This window comes from Chanodichthys erythropterus, chromosome 3 (assembly GCF_024489055.1).
Source record: "Chanodichthys erythropterus isolate Z2021 chromosome 3, ASM2448905v1, whole genome shotgun sequence".
Classification (NCBI taxonomy): Eukaryota; Metazoa; Chordata; class Actinopteri; order Cypriniformes; family Xenocyprididae; genus Chanodichthys; species Chanodichthys erythropterus.
In genome coordinates, this window is record NC_090223.1 from 9,594,956 (window position 1) to 9,612,416 (window position 17,461).

General features: G+C 37.6%; 1 protein-coding gene across 3 annotated transcripts in view; it reads left to right on the forward strand.

Moving 5' to 3' along the window:
* The window catches only part of LOC137017032 (muscle M-line assembly protein unc-89-like), a 95,711-nt gene extending 79,575 nt beyond the window's left edge, over positions 1-16,136 (forward strand). For all 3 annotated transcript variants that reach the window (XM_067380928.1, XM_067380927.1, XM_067380926.1), the window contains 2 exons: positions 15,109-15,138; positions 15,702-16,136. In XM_067380928.1, coding sequence (XP_067237029.1) covers positions 15,109-15,138; positions 15,702-15,802 — 131 coding nt within the window. In that variant the 3' untranslated portion in view covers positions 15,803-16,136. The remainder of the gene's footprint in view (positions 1-15,108; positions 15,139-15,701) is intronic.
* Positions 16,137-17,461: the final 1,325 nt, after the last annotated feature.

A 17,461-nucleotide genomic window follows, 5' to 3' on the forward strand; every position in this document is an offset into this window, starting at 1 on the left:
TGTTTGAACGTTCTTGGTGAATTATTGGTGAGACTACAGAGCTCTCATTAAGGGTAATTCATATATATTTATAGAAGATAAACATAATATTACAACTTATATTTGCACTAAATCATGCACGCATGAACTTGAACTAGTAACGTAGTCAGAATAGCTCCTGTTGTGGATGCGTTCTTCCTGTAACAACACGCCAAAACACAGCAACTAGAATTAACAACATTTTAATACAATATTGTATACAAATAAAATGTTATTAATATGACAGCCATAATCATAGATAATGTTTTGTGTTGCTGTTTGAGCGCTCAGATGATCATCAATACAATGAAGCGCTGCTGTGTTAATTGCCATCTCGGACACAAATATGGCGGCGGGCGTAGCGGAAGTGACGTCTTTGAAACCCATGGATAATAAAATCAATGAAATTTATTAACATTAGACATGCAAGAGTAAATACCACAACAATTAATAATGAAAATGAATATGCACTTCTAAAAGATAGTAAAATAATAATCAAAGAACAAATAAATAAAGTGAACACAGAATGGATAAATGCAATGCTGTTGAACTGAATGTAGAATGGAAGAGAATTGTATGGGAATGCTTCTTGTGGAAGCCACCTAATGGCTCTCTAAATGGTGATAAATAATTGCTTATTTACCATTCAACAAATAATATCCCTATTATTTGTCACATGCTGCATGTATAAACTAATGCCAAATAAAGTACAGTGTTAAAATAGTGTCTTTAACATTTTACCCATGCATTCTTTCTTTACCAAACCTCTTTCAAATTATTAAAGGCATTGTAGGGAACAGATAGACACTGTCATAAAGTTTCATGAATGCTGGTTGGAAATATAATCACTGTGGGGCATCTGTTAGAATGCAAAGTTCTTTATTGAAGGCTCAGTGGAACAAATGTGGTTTCTAGAAGCAACAAGAATATGAATATTAGTTTAAAATATATATAACAATCATAGATTACAAAAGGTTTCAATAATTGTAACCAACATCAATTGGTCAAACAATGCAAGCAACAACATGTATTCAACACAGATTAAAAGATTTAAAATCCAAGAAAATCAGTATAAATATTCAGTAGTCTTATACAACAATAGATACTTACACACATACCCCTCAAGAAAAGACATATTTAACTTACAATTGATGCACACACACAGTCCCCATAAACAAGCCAGTTAACCCTCAGGGGTCTGAGGATTTTTGACATGCCCTGACATTTGTGCTTTTTTCAGTTGTTCATAAACATATTAATGGAAAAAGGGTCATTACACTGTATTCAGCACAAACTAGGCTACAATAATATGTGAGGAACATGTATGTACATGTTTGTGTTTTTGAAGGAATAATGTTTATGTGTGGTTATTGAAAAAACAAAAAACTTCAGTCACTGAAATAAAGCCAAAATATATATATTAAATCTGTGTTCACAAGACTTCTGGGTATTGTAGGGTTGTAGACTAGAGTTTTTACTTCAAAATTATGTAAAAATTATCATTCCTACTCCTTCATATAAAACAATAGAGAGATTTAAATTTTCTAAAACATCTTTGGTCAAGAAACACAGTATGCGTGGAGGCGTGAATCATCATGAATAATGGGTGATTCTCACCTGAGAAGACAAAAGAATCGCATAAAGAACCTCTAATAACCTGCATAAATAATGAGCTCTTTCAGACAGGTAGGCTGTGTAAAAACCCTCTGTTGATCATGTCTCAAGCTCATCATAATATAAATCAAACATACAGAAAAAACAGCAATACTAAGAAATATTATTACAATTTAAAACAATGGTATTCTATTATATTCTTTAAAATATAATGCATTTCTATGATAGGCTACAAAGTGTCTGAACAGTTATGTTACCTCTATGGCATTTCATATAGGCTTTTACCTTAAAAGCATGCACATTTGGAGAAATATTGATGGATTCTCATGTTTATGTCAATTTTCTATACAGAGGAGTAGCCTAATATTTATTCAATATTTATTGTCATCACTGTGAATGCTGGATACTGTTTTCAATTCATACTTGCAGCCGGAGGGCGCTCTGTGCACCTTTAGTCCACAAATGCCAATGCTAAAGAAGAATAGGCAATGCGGGAAATTACTGAACTAACAGAGGCCAGAGATCGCTAACTATGGCTATTCAAAACACTTTTCAAGACAATAAATACACGATTGAGACAATGAATGCATGCATTGCCTCAGTATTTGCGTCTGAATAGCGCTGGCTCCGTGGGCGTGGCCGCATTAGCAGATAATGAGCTGAATCACGGACTTCTGACATGGCTCTCTTTTCATACAGATTTCATAAACACAGAATTTTTGTTTTTGATTTGACTTACACGATTTAAAACCTGACATTTCACCGTTCTTTTAGACATAAGTCTATTTTTTTTTGTTATTAGTATTCACTAAGTTACAGTTCATTTTCTGAGAACTATCAGATTGGACTTCGTTCAGAGGGAGACGAGAGATCACGCATCATGTTAGTTTTCGTTATTTTACAAAAAGCACAACATTTTTTTTTTTGCCCTGAGTGTACACAAATAAAAGAAGATATTCCACAGATTAAAATGGTGTATAGCTCTTAATTGTATGTGCAACATTGATGGAGTATTTTGACTCTCTTTCACACTGGTTAGAAAAAAAACGCAGTGATCACGCCGGCGTGACCGCCGACCCGAGGGAGTTAAGACCACTCTCCTAGGCCTAGGTCAACTTCCAATGGCTTCCACCATGTGCTCAAGGAGGATGTCAAGTTGCAGGGTATTTAAAGAAACAGTATCGCCCCCTACTGACTCATCCCCTTCACAACAGCTGCCCCCAAATTTGTCCAACAAATTTGCACTTACAATGAAGCTAACTACTACTGTCAGGGACTGCAGGGAGGCTTATTAAACAACTAACTGGTCGTAGATATGTTCTATCTTTCACCCTTACTTCTGCCGTGCGTATTCTTCCATCTTTACCAGAAATTAGCTTAATGACATGGCCTACAGGCCAAAGTGCTCTAGGCAGCTGGGGGTCCACCACTAAGACCACAGTCTCTGACTGAAGTGCATCAGTGTCGGTTTGCCATTTTGACCTAGTTTGTAAAGTCAGCAAATAATTCCTAATGAACTGTGACCAAAACCTATCAGCAAGTATTTGGCATGTTCTCCATCGTAGTTGACTGAGCAAATCGCACTCATGGTAGACTGCCTGTGGGAGCGAAGGATTTTGCCGCCCCATAAGGAGGAGATTTGGGGTAACAGGGTCAGGGTCAGCCACATCAGTGGACGCATATCCCAGAGGTTTGGAATTTAAAATCCCCTCAATTTCCACAAGAACAATGGTAAGACCTTCTTCTGTTACAGTTTATGAATTGAGAGTAACATTCAGGGCAGATTTAATAGACCGAATCTCCCTCTCCCAAGAGCCTCCAAAGTGGGGTGCATGAGGTGGATTTAAGGAAAATTTGAACTGATACTCTGCTAACTGGGTTTTCAGGCATGAGTGCATGGCATTAAAGGCATCTGCGAGTTACCGATTTCCCCCCCTTAAAATTTGTTCCTTGATCAGATGGCAGTTCAGCCGGCTTTCCTCTTCTGGAAATAAAACATCTTAAGGACATCAAGAAGGAATCAATATCAAGGCTGGTTAGAACTTCAATATGTACAGCTCTTGTGGTTAAACACTTAAACAATATTCCCCATCTCTTCTCATTTTTTCGGCCCATTTTGACAATAAATGGCCCAAAGCAATCCATTCCTGTAGAGAAGAAGGGTGGTTGATGTAAATGTAAACGTGCCGGAGGTAAATCTGCCATTCTTGGAGATATGTGTTGAGCTCTCCATTTTTGACACTCTGCACAGCCACATTGTTCTCACAGCCTCTCTACCTCTGAGAATCCAGTATTTTCTCAACTCTGCGAATAAACGTTCAGCACCAGGATGTTTTAAATCACTCATACTGTCGAATAAGCAGCTTGGTAACAATTCAAGTCAAGTCACCTTTATTTATATAGCACTTTTTACAATGCAGATTGTGTCAAAGCAGCTTTACATTGATAACTGGTACATAATTTGGCTGAGAGACAGCCAAATTACTGGTACATAATTTGGCTCTAGATCCAAGATGTCTTGGATCTAGAACTATAGGGTGAATGGTTTCTAATTCCAACTGATCGCAATGACGCAATCTACCTCCCACTCGGATTACTTGCATTACCTTGTCAAAGTCTGGAGCTAACGTTACCAAACGACTTGATGATGACAGAGATTTCCCACTGGTAAGACTTTGAATCTCCTCAGGGAAGCTGTCTCTCTGTGCAGATCTTAAGATCATCAATTCTGCTTCCTGATACTCTTCAGCGTAAGGACTTTGATTCTCTGCAGAGGCTTCTCCATGAAGAGATTTTACAGTAGCATGAATTAAATCCTTGAAGCTGCTGAATTGTGAGGGTTCGGGAATTGAATAGCCTGAGACTGTAGTTACATTTAGGCAAATGATCGGTTTGCACAGTTCCTCTGTATCTTAATTTACTAAGGCTGAAGGATTCTTCGGCCAGTATTCTGGACACAAATATAGAAAAGTGGGACCCTTGAACCACCTACTTTCCTCCATAAGCTCCTGTAACATCCAACCTCTTGTGACATCATCTGCTGGATTATTCAATGAATCTACATAGCACCAATCCAGGGAGTCAGTCAGCTCTTGAATTTCTGCTATTCGGGTTCCAACAAATACCTTGAAATGACATGAATCAGATTGAATCCAAGTTAAGACTGTTGTGGAGTCTGACCACAAATGGATCCTGGATATCTTGATAGTAAGTTCTTTCTTTAACAGGTGAGCAAGTTGGGCTCCTGTAAGTGCTGCACATAATTCTAGTCTTGGCATCGACAGCTGCTTTTACGGTGCAACTCGTGATCGTGCTGTTAAAAAGGCCACTTCCACCCTTTTCAGTGGATCATCTGTTTGCAGGTATCCCACACATCTGTACGCACGTTCTGAAGCATCACAAAATATGTGAATTTCTTGCAAACAATCAGCATGATCTATTTCCATACTCGCATAGCATCGAGGAAGTCTGATTCCATTCAAGTGTTGGAGCTCACTTTCCCATTTCTTCCAAGACTCTAAGAGGTCTGCAGGGAGTAAAGGATCATCCCATTCACGAGTTTTGCTCCACAATTGCTGCACTATTATTTTAGCCCTGGTAGTGAAAGGAGTGGTGTATCCAAGAGGGTCATATAAACTAGCAATCATTCGATAAATATTTCTCATAGTGATGGGGGAAGATTTCTGTATGTAAGACTTGTACATCAAAGTGTCTGACTGACACAGCCAGTGAAGTCCTAAAGCTGGTTCTTGAGGTTCCATATCACTCTGATTAAGCCAGTGTTCATCACTTTGAGATAGCAGTTCCATGGGCAAGTGCTGAATGATGTCTGCAACATTACTAGCCCACTGTCTCAGCTCAAAGCCTCCTTCAGAAAGTAACCTCCTCATTTTATTAGACAGAGCTCGTGCCATCTCAATTGCAGGAAAACTCTGTAACCAGTTGTCAACATAAAATAGCTGCTGTACAGCTGTGCATACATCTTCTGATTGACCTTGTTCAATGACATACTTTTGCAGTGCATAAGTGGCATGACACGGTGAGCAGGTTGTACCAAAAGGAAGTACTTGCCACTCATATACATTGGGTTGGGTTTCCCTCAGAAGATCACGCCACAGAAATCTCAAGATTGACTTATCTGATGGTAACAGCCTCACCTGATGAAACATTCCTTTAATATCGCTACTTAGAGTGAAAGAATGCTCTCTGAAACGCAGTAGAATGCCCAAAAGGGATGATGTTAGGTTTGGCCCTGGTAAGAGTAACTCGTTCAAATTGTGCCCCTGATATGAAAATGAACAATTAAACACAATTCTGTTCTTTCCATTATGTGTTACCATATGGTGTGGTATAAACCAGGATTCTTTGGAGCAATCCATTTCTCTTCCAACCTTGGTTACATATCCTGCATGTTCAAGTTTGGCAATTTCTGCATTATAGGCACATTCTGGATCTCTGAGAAGGTGCTTTTCGGTGTGACGAAGGTTAGGCAAAACTGCTTGAGGAGGTGCTGACAGAGTGGGCATATTCCTTACACGCAGTAAAGGGGTGGCATACCTCAGAACTCCATCCACTTCTACTCTGATTGTTTTAGCTTGCAGGAGATCCATGGCCTTGTGATCTTGCTTGGATCTAGTAACCAGTTTTTCACTTCTATATGGCAATACATCCAATTGCCACAATTTTTCTACTTGACAGTAGATTTCAGATGATGGAGAAACACTGGAAGTGAACAAACAGGGAGTCACATTACCAGTATATGGAAGACCTTTGCCTGGACACTGTAACGTCCATCCAAGTCTAGTCTTGACCGCTGCAGGACCTCTAGGTGGTCCTATTCTCACTGGTTGGACAGGAGTTATTAACTGTGGATTATCTGACCCAATCAGTATAAGTGGTCTAACATTGTTTAAATGAGGTAAGGGCAATTTCCTCAAATGCTTGTTCTGGTGCTGAAGTCGAGTTACTGGGTAGGTATGTTCCGCCAAACCCAATTGGTTTGCAGTAAACGCGTTCTGATTGTGTAAAATTTGTTTGGCTGGTTGATAGAAGACAGGCAGATTGTCACTGAAGATTTTTGCAACACCCGCAAATCCTGTCTCACAGTTCTTAGAGTGATGCTCTCTGATTCACCTTGTAACTTCAACTTCTCTGCTGCTTTTTGAAGGAGAATCGTTCTTTCTGAGCCGTCGTCCAATATAGCATAGGTTTCAAGGGTGTGATTGCCATTTCTTAAAAGAACCTTAATGACTTTCAATAATACTTGAGAACATCCAGCTCTCCGGTCCAGATAAAGAATGTCAATTGGAGCAGAACTAACCAGACCACAAGTTGCTGCATTCAAATTCTCTGTTGGCTTGGCATTTACTTCATGCAATGCTTGAACATGTTTACCTTTACAGATGCAGCAGGTAATCCTTAAACGACACTGAGCAGCTTGATGTCGGAATCCACATTTCCAACAACAGTTATTGGACTTTATCCAGTCTCTTCTGCTCCATAGTAAGCTTGACAAAATTAGCACACTGATCCAAAAAATGCATATTGTTGCAACAATAAGAGCAATACATTTTCGACTTCTTTCTTTTGGTTGAGGCATTAATCTGTGCTCAGAAGGTTTGCATGCAGACCCAAGAAGCACAGTCATTGACTTTTTCTTTACCTTAACATTCGGATATTCATGGGGAATAAAGCGCCAGTTGTGAAATGTCAATCGCCTCTGTTAAGTCTGTGCGGTATCAATAACTCAAGCTAAGTGAGCTAACATTATCCCTATATGCTCCTTAGACACAGCGCTACAGCAGGAATCTCTGTGTGTCTGTCTGTCTGCCTGTTTGCATTTTGATTATGTCGAGAACACATTCAAAATTAATAAACTTTTAATAAACTACAGAACAGCGTGAGCCAGAAACGGTGCGCCTCACGTGGGCAGTGCTTAAATGCTACGAGAACGGACACTGAACTACACGGGTCTGTTAAGAGCAATACTTTTAATAAAGTAGACTAACATATTTCTGACAAACAAATCACTTCATCAGTTGTGCGCTTCAGACAGAGAATACTCCAGTTGCAGGGAACACATTAGTAGGCTAAGAAACATATATATTTTTTAAGTATAATGGTTGGCTTTCTTAAACTGTCCATCATATTAAAACGGCTAGGTTATATAAGATAATTGTAAAAAGAGTATTGTATTTCGCCAGATTTTATATTGTAAACATTCAAGCATGAATGAGAACCGTTTCGCGAGGGGAATGCCAGATGTGCAAAACAAAACAAACAAACAAACAAAAAAACACACGAAATTCAAATCTCAAAATTGAAAATCGAATACCAACCTACCAAATGAATATTCAAATGTTCTGGTCTAGCCCTAGAATTTACTCCTCCTGGACTTTGTTTATAAAACATAATTTGTCGCTTTAATTCTGCAATCTCTCGAGACGCAGAGGCTTGACAATTTAGTGACACTTAGCCTGCATTTTAAATCTTTATTTGAATATGACAACATTTTATTTTTAAATCTTTATTTGAATATGGAAACATGATACCATATTAAATCACTGACAGAGGCTCCTCCCCATCAGCCAATCATAGTTAGTAAGCGTGATGACATCATCCATAGCAATGAGGTCAATCCCACTCTTTCTCTTATTTTAAGACTCTCTATTCCTTAGTAAAAGTTTGTCTCAGCAGCTTTGTGAATAGGTTTTAAGAGGAAACTCTTTACTAAGAACTTTTATGGTATTCACAAAACATCTTAAGGCTAAAAGTAGCTCCTAACTTGCCGATTTAGGAGAAAATCTTAAAAATAATGGGTGTGTCAGTCCTAATTTTAGGAGTCCTAAATTTTTGCTTTTTTACTCTTAGTGGTGAGATAAAATGTTTTGTGAATACTGCCCTTGATGACCACTAAGAGTAAAAAAGCAAAAATTTAGGACTCCTAAAATTAGGACTGACACACCCATTATTTTTAAGATTTTCTCCTAAATCGGCAAGTTAGGAGCTACTTTTAGCCTTAAGATGTTTTGTGAATACGGCCCCAGATCTGCAGATTTTCAGAAAAAAATTTCAGATTTTTTTTTTTTGTTTTTGTTAATTAGTACATTTCCATGGTAAAAACTGTCAGTAGCTCAGTTATAACTTCCTTTAGTCTTAGCCTGTCTGTCTTAGTGTACACTACACCAGCATTTCTCAAAGTGTGGGGCACGTCCCACTGGTGAGGAATAGAGACATGACAAGTGGGGCGAGACAAACGAGAGAAAATCTGGTCATTTTTGTGCCCATCTCTTTTAACCTTTTGAGTCCCACATATGGGATTTTTATTCATGTGCCCCTGAGAGTACGGTCCCAAATATGGGATTTAGAACGTTCAGTGACGTCACTTGACTGCCAGGTTCAAAGTGTGCTTTCGCGCTTTGGCTGTTTTCAACAACATAATGTTTATTTTAGGTGTTAGACATTTAAATATACATAAGTACTAGTAAAACAATACATTTAGAGTTTGTAAAGTACATACTGATGTCTATGGAAGCAGCTGTAACAATAAATTCAAATATAATTTGCCGACGTGTTTTATTCATATCAGACACAATAATTTAAGTAACTATAAAGTTTACACTATTTTTCTCTCAGATCAGCGGTCACTTACATGGATTTCGGGAGAAATTGATGAATTCATGAGCTGTAAATCTGACCGACGGGACTCTCTGAACAGCTGCGCAAACAAACATGGCGGTGCCCATCTCGCGTTATAGATCAAGATCATTTATTAACGTATTTAACAACAAAACATCTGTCCATCTGTTCTCTGAATGCATGTTATTGATCTTATTCTGAGTATTATTCTAATTTTGATGAATAGAAAGTTCAAAAGAACAGTGTTTATCTGAAATCTAATCTTTTGTAACATTATAAATGTCTTTACTGTCACTTTTGATTGATTTAATGCATCCTTGCTGAAAAAAAGAATTAATTTCTTTAATTTCTTTTCAAAAAAATTAAAATAAAAATGTATACTGACCCCAAACTTTTGAACGGTAGTGTATAATGCTACAGAAGCTTTGTATTTCAGATAAATGCTGCTTTTTTTTGTTTTGTTTTGTTTGTTTTTTTTTACTTTCTATTCATCAAATAATCCTGAAAAAAAGTACACAACTGTTTTCTACATTGATAATAATAATAAATGTTTCTTGAGCATCAAATCATCATATTAGAATGATTTCTGAAGGATCATGTGACACTGAAGACTGGAGTAATGATGATGAAAATTCAGCTTTGATCACAGGAATAAATTACATTTTATAACATATTCAAACAGAAAACTGTTATTTTAAATTGTAATAATATTTCACAATATTACTGTTTTTACTGTATTCTTCATTAAATAAATGCAGCCTTTGTGAGCAGAAGAGACTTCTTTTAAAAACATTAAAAATCTTACCATGTCCAAACTTTTGACTGGTAGTGTATAGAGGAGAGCGGGGTAAGTTGTCACACTCTTCATAACTCCAGAACTAGAGGCTCTATCTCAAAAATCAAATAGCCACTTTGTGTGACTTCTTCTTCTATAGTCAACTTCCTGTTCACATGTGGTCAAGATCGCTCTAATCTGAGGTTAGCACAATTTTCTTATTTTTGTGGCTTAAAATGTAAAAAATTTGCACTTTAAATTTTATGCAATACAACATTGTTAGATATGAATGTTAAAAATTCTTATTTTGCACAACATAGAGGAGACAATAACATGTCTTTTGATACTTTATATGTTGAGCTATCCTTGAGATTTAGCCAACATTAGCACACATGTCAGTTTGAGGCAAGTTGTCTCAATGACTTTGGGGCAAGTCGTCACATGTGACAACTTGCCCCAGTACAAATAAACACATAGAACATGCTCATGCAGTTATGTTCAGAGATTAAACATGTTAAGTTAAGCGAGTTATCTGCAGTATTTCATTCGGTTATCATGGATCTATGTGCAAGCCAGAGAACGTTTGAGTTTAAAGTTCAAAGTAAAGTGGTCTTGCTACTTAATGTGTTTTGATTGAAATGTGTATTGTTTGGATTGAAATTTTTTTTTTCCAAATTCTCGAGGCATGATTGTTTATATTTCCAGTTCTGGTTTGAATTTAAAAAAATAAAATCAATAATAACAATTAAGTAGTTTTGTTCTTATTTTTAGATAATCTAGTGTGACAATTTACCCGCCGATGGGGCAAATTGTCACAAGTGCACATTCTCTATTCAACAGTCTACAACTCCATAATGAGATAAGATATGAAAATGTAATTGTTAGGTTTTTGCTCCTAATTCGTGCCTCATCCCAGACCTCTTAATTGGCAATTGAATGAGCAATCACTCAGCGCTGAGGGAGAATATAGTCTAATTTTATTGATAAGAAAAGAGAGAATATATAGAAAGAGTACAAGGGGTGTAGTATAGTTTCAGCCAATGAGAGAGAGAGAATACATCATATAGCTCATGGTATAGGAATGTGATACATATAGAAAAACAAGTCTAAATATGGTCATCTCCCGGTCAGCTATCCAGGAGTTCCTTGCTATCCCAAAGACCTTCTCCTATGCTTGTAATGCAGAAAGCAGGGACCATTCCCTGTCTCCCATTCTATCCTAGTAGAGCCTTGTTCCTTATATGGAAATGGTTCCGGTACATAAAGAAAACCATATGTGAAAACATACAGGATACAGCTGGGACGTCCACTCCTGAGAAGACTGGTGTCTGTTTCAAACAGCTTCCACTTGTGAATAATCTTCCTTCTTCCTGCTTTTATAGAGTTGATCACCCTGATTCTTATGTTACAGTAAGAGTGTCCTTAGTTTCCCCATGGCTTCTTCATTTTCTCCTAGTTTTTGTTAAAGGCACACTGTGTAGTTTTCACCTCTAGAGGTCGCTTATTCAAAACAGCTTGATGACTCCTTGATTTCACTGAATCATGGGAGGTGTTGTCTTCATGTCTACAGCTGGTGGATAAGAATCGGGACAGGACTTGGACAGAAATCATGTTCATTGATGAGCAAATGTATTTAAGATTTAACATTACTGTAGTATTAAACAAAGTGTGGCTGAAAAATGTTGAAGCGGAACGAGGACACTGGAGCGATTGCTAATGAGAGACGAGTGCGAGAGCAGTGGAGCTTTTATTATGCCGCAGGTGTCACTTCTGCTTCTTCTGCTCAAGCGTATGTGTGTAGTAACGCAGCGCTGTTTATCATATTAGATACATTTGTGTGTTGAAAGTTATAATGCTCTGAGCGTTCACTCGGCGACTGTTATGAAACACTTGTCACACTGCAGTAAGAGATCAATGTTAGTCATGGTAAAACATAATACTAGCTGTAAATCAAGAAAACAATAAGACAATAAGACTGTGTTGAGCTATATACCAATGATCGGGTTTCTGTTGATGAATGTATCCAAACAGTTGCTCACCTGTCTAATAAAACACAGAATATATTAAAGCATCTCTGGTGTTTCTATGGTTTCTACAAATAAATACCCTCGGAAACCAATGGTAACGCAGGTATGATGTCATTGGAGGGCAACGTACGGACACGCTTATTTCTCTGGATTTAAATATTCTTGGAAACATTTGGGCTAATGTACACGTCAACAAAATATATAACACTGTTCTAGTGGTTTTGGATATTTTAATCTAAACAATCGGACACAATACAATAAACAGTTTTCGTGCCCTTAATTGCTCTTTACTTTACTGACCTTCCACAAAAGTGCTGCTGCATGACTATAAGAGCATCCTGACCCTGCAATACATGAACAACCCGCTGTCTGTTCTTCACCTGTCACTAGGGTGACCAGACGTCCCGAAATCTAAACTGTTGTCCCGAATCCCGAATCTGGCCCTAATTGTCCCGAAAATTATACTAAAGCAAAATCTTGAGAAGTTATTGTCTGATAAACATTAAAAACTGCGGAGGTTGAGTCGTCCTGCAACCAGCCCCCGTCGGCTGCTTATTGGCTGCAGCATCTTTTTTCTAAGTTCTAAAAAAATACCGTAGGCGTCTAGGCGCGAATTTAGATATGCATGTCCTTTTTGTTTTAAGCCTTGATGAAGAGAGCGCAAGTTGCTGCAGCCGCGAGTAGGACAGTGATGAACGCGTACACGGAGTGATTGATTGTTCGCAGCACTGTGTACAAAAAAATACTTCACTACACAATTATTTCATTATTTTCGTTTAAGCTTATTAGCGTTAGGCTATACAGAAGGTCTGATTTATGCACTGTTACTTACAACAGTCATTGTTGTTTTTCTTTTCACAATGACATTTGAGTTCATGATTTTAATGTTGTTTTTTTTGTGGCAGACTAAAGACTAATGACAGACTGTTGATCTTTGAATAAAAATATGTTTGGTTCAGGTTTGAAATTCATTATCTTTTATTATATGCTACGCAGTCTAATATCATAGAACACCGTAGAAAACCCCGTCCCGAATTTCAGCCAATCTCATCTGGTCACCCTACCTGTCACTGATGCACCAAAGCCTTATGATGTGATATTTTACTCCTAACGTGTCGTGTGTGCCAGAGCCAGTCGCGTTTCCACTGTCATATATGCGATGCTAAAGGCTACTTATGTTAACCATAGAGTGCCCCAGGGATGACGCGTTTTTGTAGGCCAACCCGGAAGTTAGCGGCGCACGGGTTCCCTCGGTTGAAGGCCTATGCATTTTTCCCATAGACTTTTGGAAAATCACAGAAAATAAGCTCTGTGTTTAACAAAGGGTTATGACACTTACACGTTTTGTCTATCAAGATAATCTTTACAAGTTAACACAACATTTATAGATTTTGAAGCCTAAATAAAGTGGTCAGATGTAAAAGGCTAACAGTAGGCTATAAACAGACTACAGCACACCATGGTCGCGGATCAACGTCGTCACCGCCAAGCTTCCTCAAACTTTATTTAGGAAACAACTTTATTTATAAACATGCTCGCTGATTATGATCTGCGCTGTTATTAATACTTATCCACTTTTTCATGAGAAATGCTGTCCAAATGTCCCGTTTTTAATGATGACGTCTAAAGTCCCCGCCAAAGGAAGTAGTCCCTTTTAGCAATTTGTTAGCAACTGCCGATTTTAAGACACAGTAAAAGTTTAAAAAATCACAAGTGGGTTAAAACTGGTGTGTTTTATGTCATAGATCGAAACGTGAAAGTATTTAGAGGCTTTGTTAACCACAGACCTTATTTCAGGCGATTTAGCAAACACCCCTTCAAAAAACCTATAGACTTGACGGCGTTGGAACCGGAAGTCCTAAAATGCTAACTCACTTCCGGGTTTTGCCTACAAAAATGCGTCATCCCTGGGGCACTCTATTGCGATAAATACACACGTTTATGGAAAATATCAAAGACTGCTTGAGGAACGAAGACAATTCTTATATGATTACAATCGTGTATTTATTTAGTTTAATGTTTTATCTGTCTCTTTCCTGTGCCTGTTGATTCCTGACAAATGCATATCTTTCACAGATTCACACACTCCGGTTAACTCGTATAACTCATAACTCCTGTTGTCTTCTCATGAGCTCCCTCTGTTGCTCTGGCTGAAAGGATCAGGATAGATAGACGGAGATAATTTAGAGGAAAATCAATAGAAAGGCTCAGAAAAGTGACGTAAACATAGGGTGTGTTATCAATATATTCCTAAATGTTTAAGCCTTTGGATTTAAAAGCCTTAGTGGAGTTGTTTTGTGCATTCTTGTGATCGTAAATAAATGGAAGCAGGTGCAATTGAATAGACTTGGGTAAAGTTGGTTTTATATTCGCACATTCGAACTTCTGATAAATTCAGACTTTCCAATAAATGTGCAATAAATTAATGTTTGCAAATTTTAAGCAGCGACATGATATTGACAACCAACGATTGTCAACTTGCAACATTTTTCACAGTGGATCAAAATAGGCAAGTATTGTTTTAATGGCATATTTACTTGTGAATGTCCACTGAATGTCCAATGTAGTGTGATTAACAAGGATGTCCGAATGTGCGAATATAAAACCAACTTTACCCAAGTATTGAATAGGTATGCGTTTTCTTTTTATGTCAATATAAATATCAGTTATCTCAGTCATCAGTCATCTCAATGGTAAAAAGTTTCCCAATCAACCTGAATTCACCCTATATAAAACCTACAGTGCCGAATTAATGATTAAAGTTTCAGAATGATTTAAGTTGCTGCAACACCTCAATGAATTGCTTCAGCATTATTTATATCAGTGCTCTGTAGATGAAGCACAAATGTTTATTGTTTTCTTCTTGCCAGAAATAGAAAACTGTTTTTGTCTGTTTCACACTGATAAATCAGCATCTGAATGATGCATATGTAGAAATGTCAAACACATATTCATTGTTTTTAAGTACAAAAGCACACTTGGTCTAATGGAAACATTTTCCTTGTATTTCTTTGTTTCTATGTGCCGCTGTCACAGATGAAGAGGAGAGGAGATCATTGATGAAGGGTGAGATTTTGTCGCTTGTGCTGAATATCTTTAAAATGTGATCATGATTGATGTGTGAGATGCGGCTTCTTTCACTTTAGTTTTTATTCAGTTTTCAGATTTCAAACACAGTCTGAATTATCTTTATATTTTAGTTGCTTATTTTAGTAGATGCTTGAGTTTCAGGACCTCGGTCCATTTTAGCAATTTGTTAGCAACTGCCGATTTTAAGACACAGTAAAAGTTTAAAAAATCACAAGTGGGTTATAACTGGTGTGTTTTATGTCATAGATCAAAACGTGAAAGTATTTAGAGGCTTTGTTAACCACAGACCTTATTTCAGGCAAAAACCCATTCAAAAAACCCATTGTTCACAAGAACAATAAATATGATGTTCATTTGTGAGAAAAGTGCTTAAACCAGACTGAACTTGTCAAATAAGTGAGATGAACTTCTGACAGTCTGTGTTACATGATTTTATACACGTAAATGCTTGACTTTAGTTTTGATGTCTCGTATAATATGACTGAATCCAGATCAGTACATCTCTTTTAATTTGTCATTGTCTGTGTATTTTCTGACAGACTCCACAGAAAAACGAGGGAACGAATCAGTCGCTGTAGTGATGCCGCTGCTGAAAGCAGAGGATCTGGATGGAGTGAATGAGCAGGAGAGTTTACTTTAATGAGATTAGACACGCCCACCAGTGTCAATCACTCTGACATCATCAACACTTTAATGAGATTAGACACGCCCACCAGTGTCAATCACTCTGACATCATCAACACTTCATCTCCAACAACAAAAACACATTTCAGTTTTCATAATCCTCTAGAATCCGTCCAGTTACAGTGAGAAATGAACCCGTGTCTGTTGAGATGATGAACCTGCATGTAAAAATTACTTTATATGAACTGAGAAACATAGTAACACTTTCTTATATCATTTTAATAATGTTACACTTCATACCTGTACCACTTTTAAAGGGATAGTTCACCCAAAAATGAAAAGTTGATGTTTATCTGCTTACCCCCAGCACATCCAAGATGTAGGTGACTTTGTTTCTTCAGTACTCTTATTGTTCGAGTTCCCATTGACATGCATTATTTGACTGACAAACGGCAACGGTTGCAGTTAAAAATAATCAATTGTGTTCTACTGAAGAAACAAAGTCACCTACATCTTGGATGCGCTGGGGGTAAGCAGATAAACATCAACTTTTCATTTTTGGATGAACTATCCCTTTAACACAATACTAGTGTGAGTCTCACAGCTTTGATTGTGTGATTATCGACAGTGAGGAATATGATTTTTATAAGATGTTTTACCACAGTATTTGAATTTGATGTTTATTGTAATTGAATGAATGAATGAGGCATTTATATAGTGCTTTCCTATGTACAACTGTACAATCAGGGGTCTCTCCTCATCCACCACCAGTGTGCAGCCAGTGCGCTCACCACACACCAGCTGAAGGTGGAGAGGAGAGAGAGTGAAAGAGCCAATTCAATGGATGGGGATTATTAGGAGGCCGTGATTGGAGTGAATTTGGCCAGGGCACCAGGGTTACACCCCTACTCTTTTCGAGAAGTGCCATAGGATTTTTAATGACCACAGAGAGTCTGGACCTCGGTTTAGCGTCTCATCCGAAAGATGTTACAGTACAGTGTCCCCGTCACTATACTGGGGCGTTAGGACCCACACAGACCACAGGGTGAGCGCCCCCTGCTGGCCTCACTAACACCTCTTCCAGCAGCTACCTGATTTTCCCAGGAGGTCTCCCATCCAGGTACTAACCAGGCTCAGCTCTGCTTAGCTTCAGTGGGCAACCAGTCTTGGGCTACAGGGTGATATGGCTGCTGGCCACCAGTGTCAGATTAACGTTCAAGTTCAGAACTAATCACATGTCTTTGAGATTCTCTTCATGTGTAGAAATGCATTAGTGTGTCACATTCAGTGTTATTCAGCTTCACTGTAAGTCACAGTATTATTGTAAAAATAATTATAATTATAACCTACTACTTAAGCTGACTCTTTTTTTATATTTCTTTTTAAGTTTTAAATGTATGGCTTTTTTTTGCTCTATGATGTAATTATGCTTGAATAAGGGAATATTAAAGATATGATGTGAAGTGAATCTTCATGTCTGATTGTAAATGTGAGTTGAATTTAAAGTGCCTTTATATTCATGCTGAAGAACTTAAAGTAGCCTTATTGAACTATTTAAAAAAAAGATGGAAAAAGAGACATTTTGCATAATACCATTGTAGTGTTGTTGTTTCTTCTTTTATTTTTTCATAAGCATGTTATTAATGAATATTTGAATTTATAGTGCCTTTATATT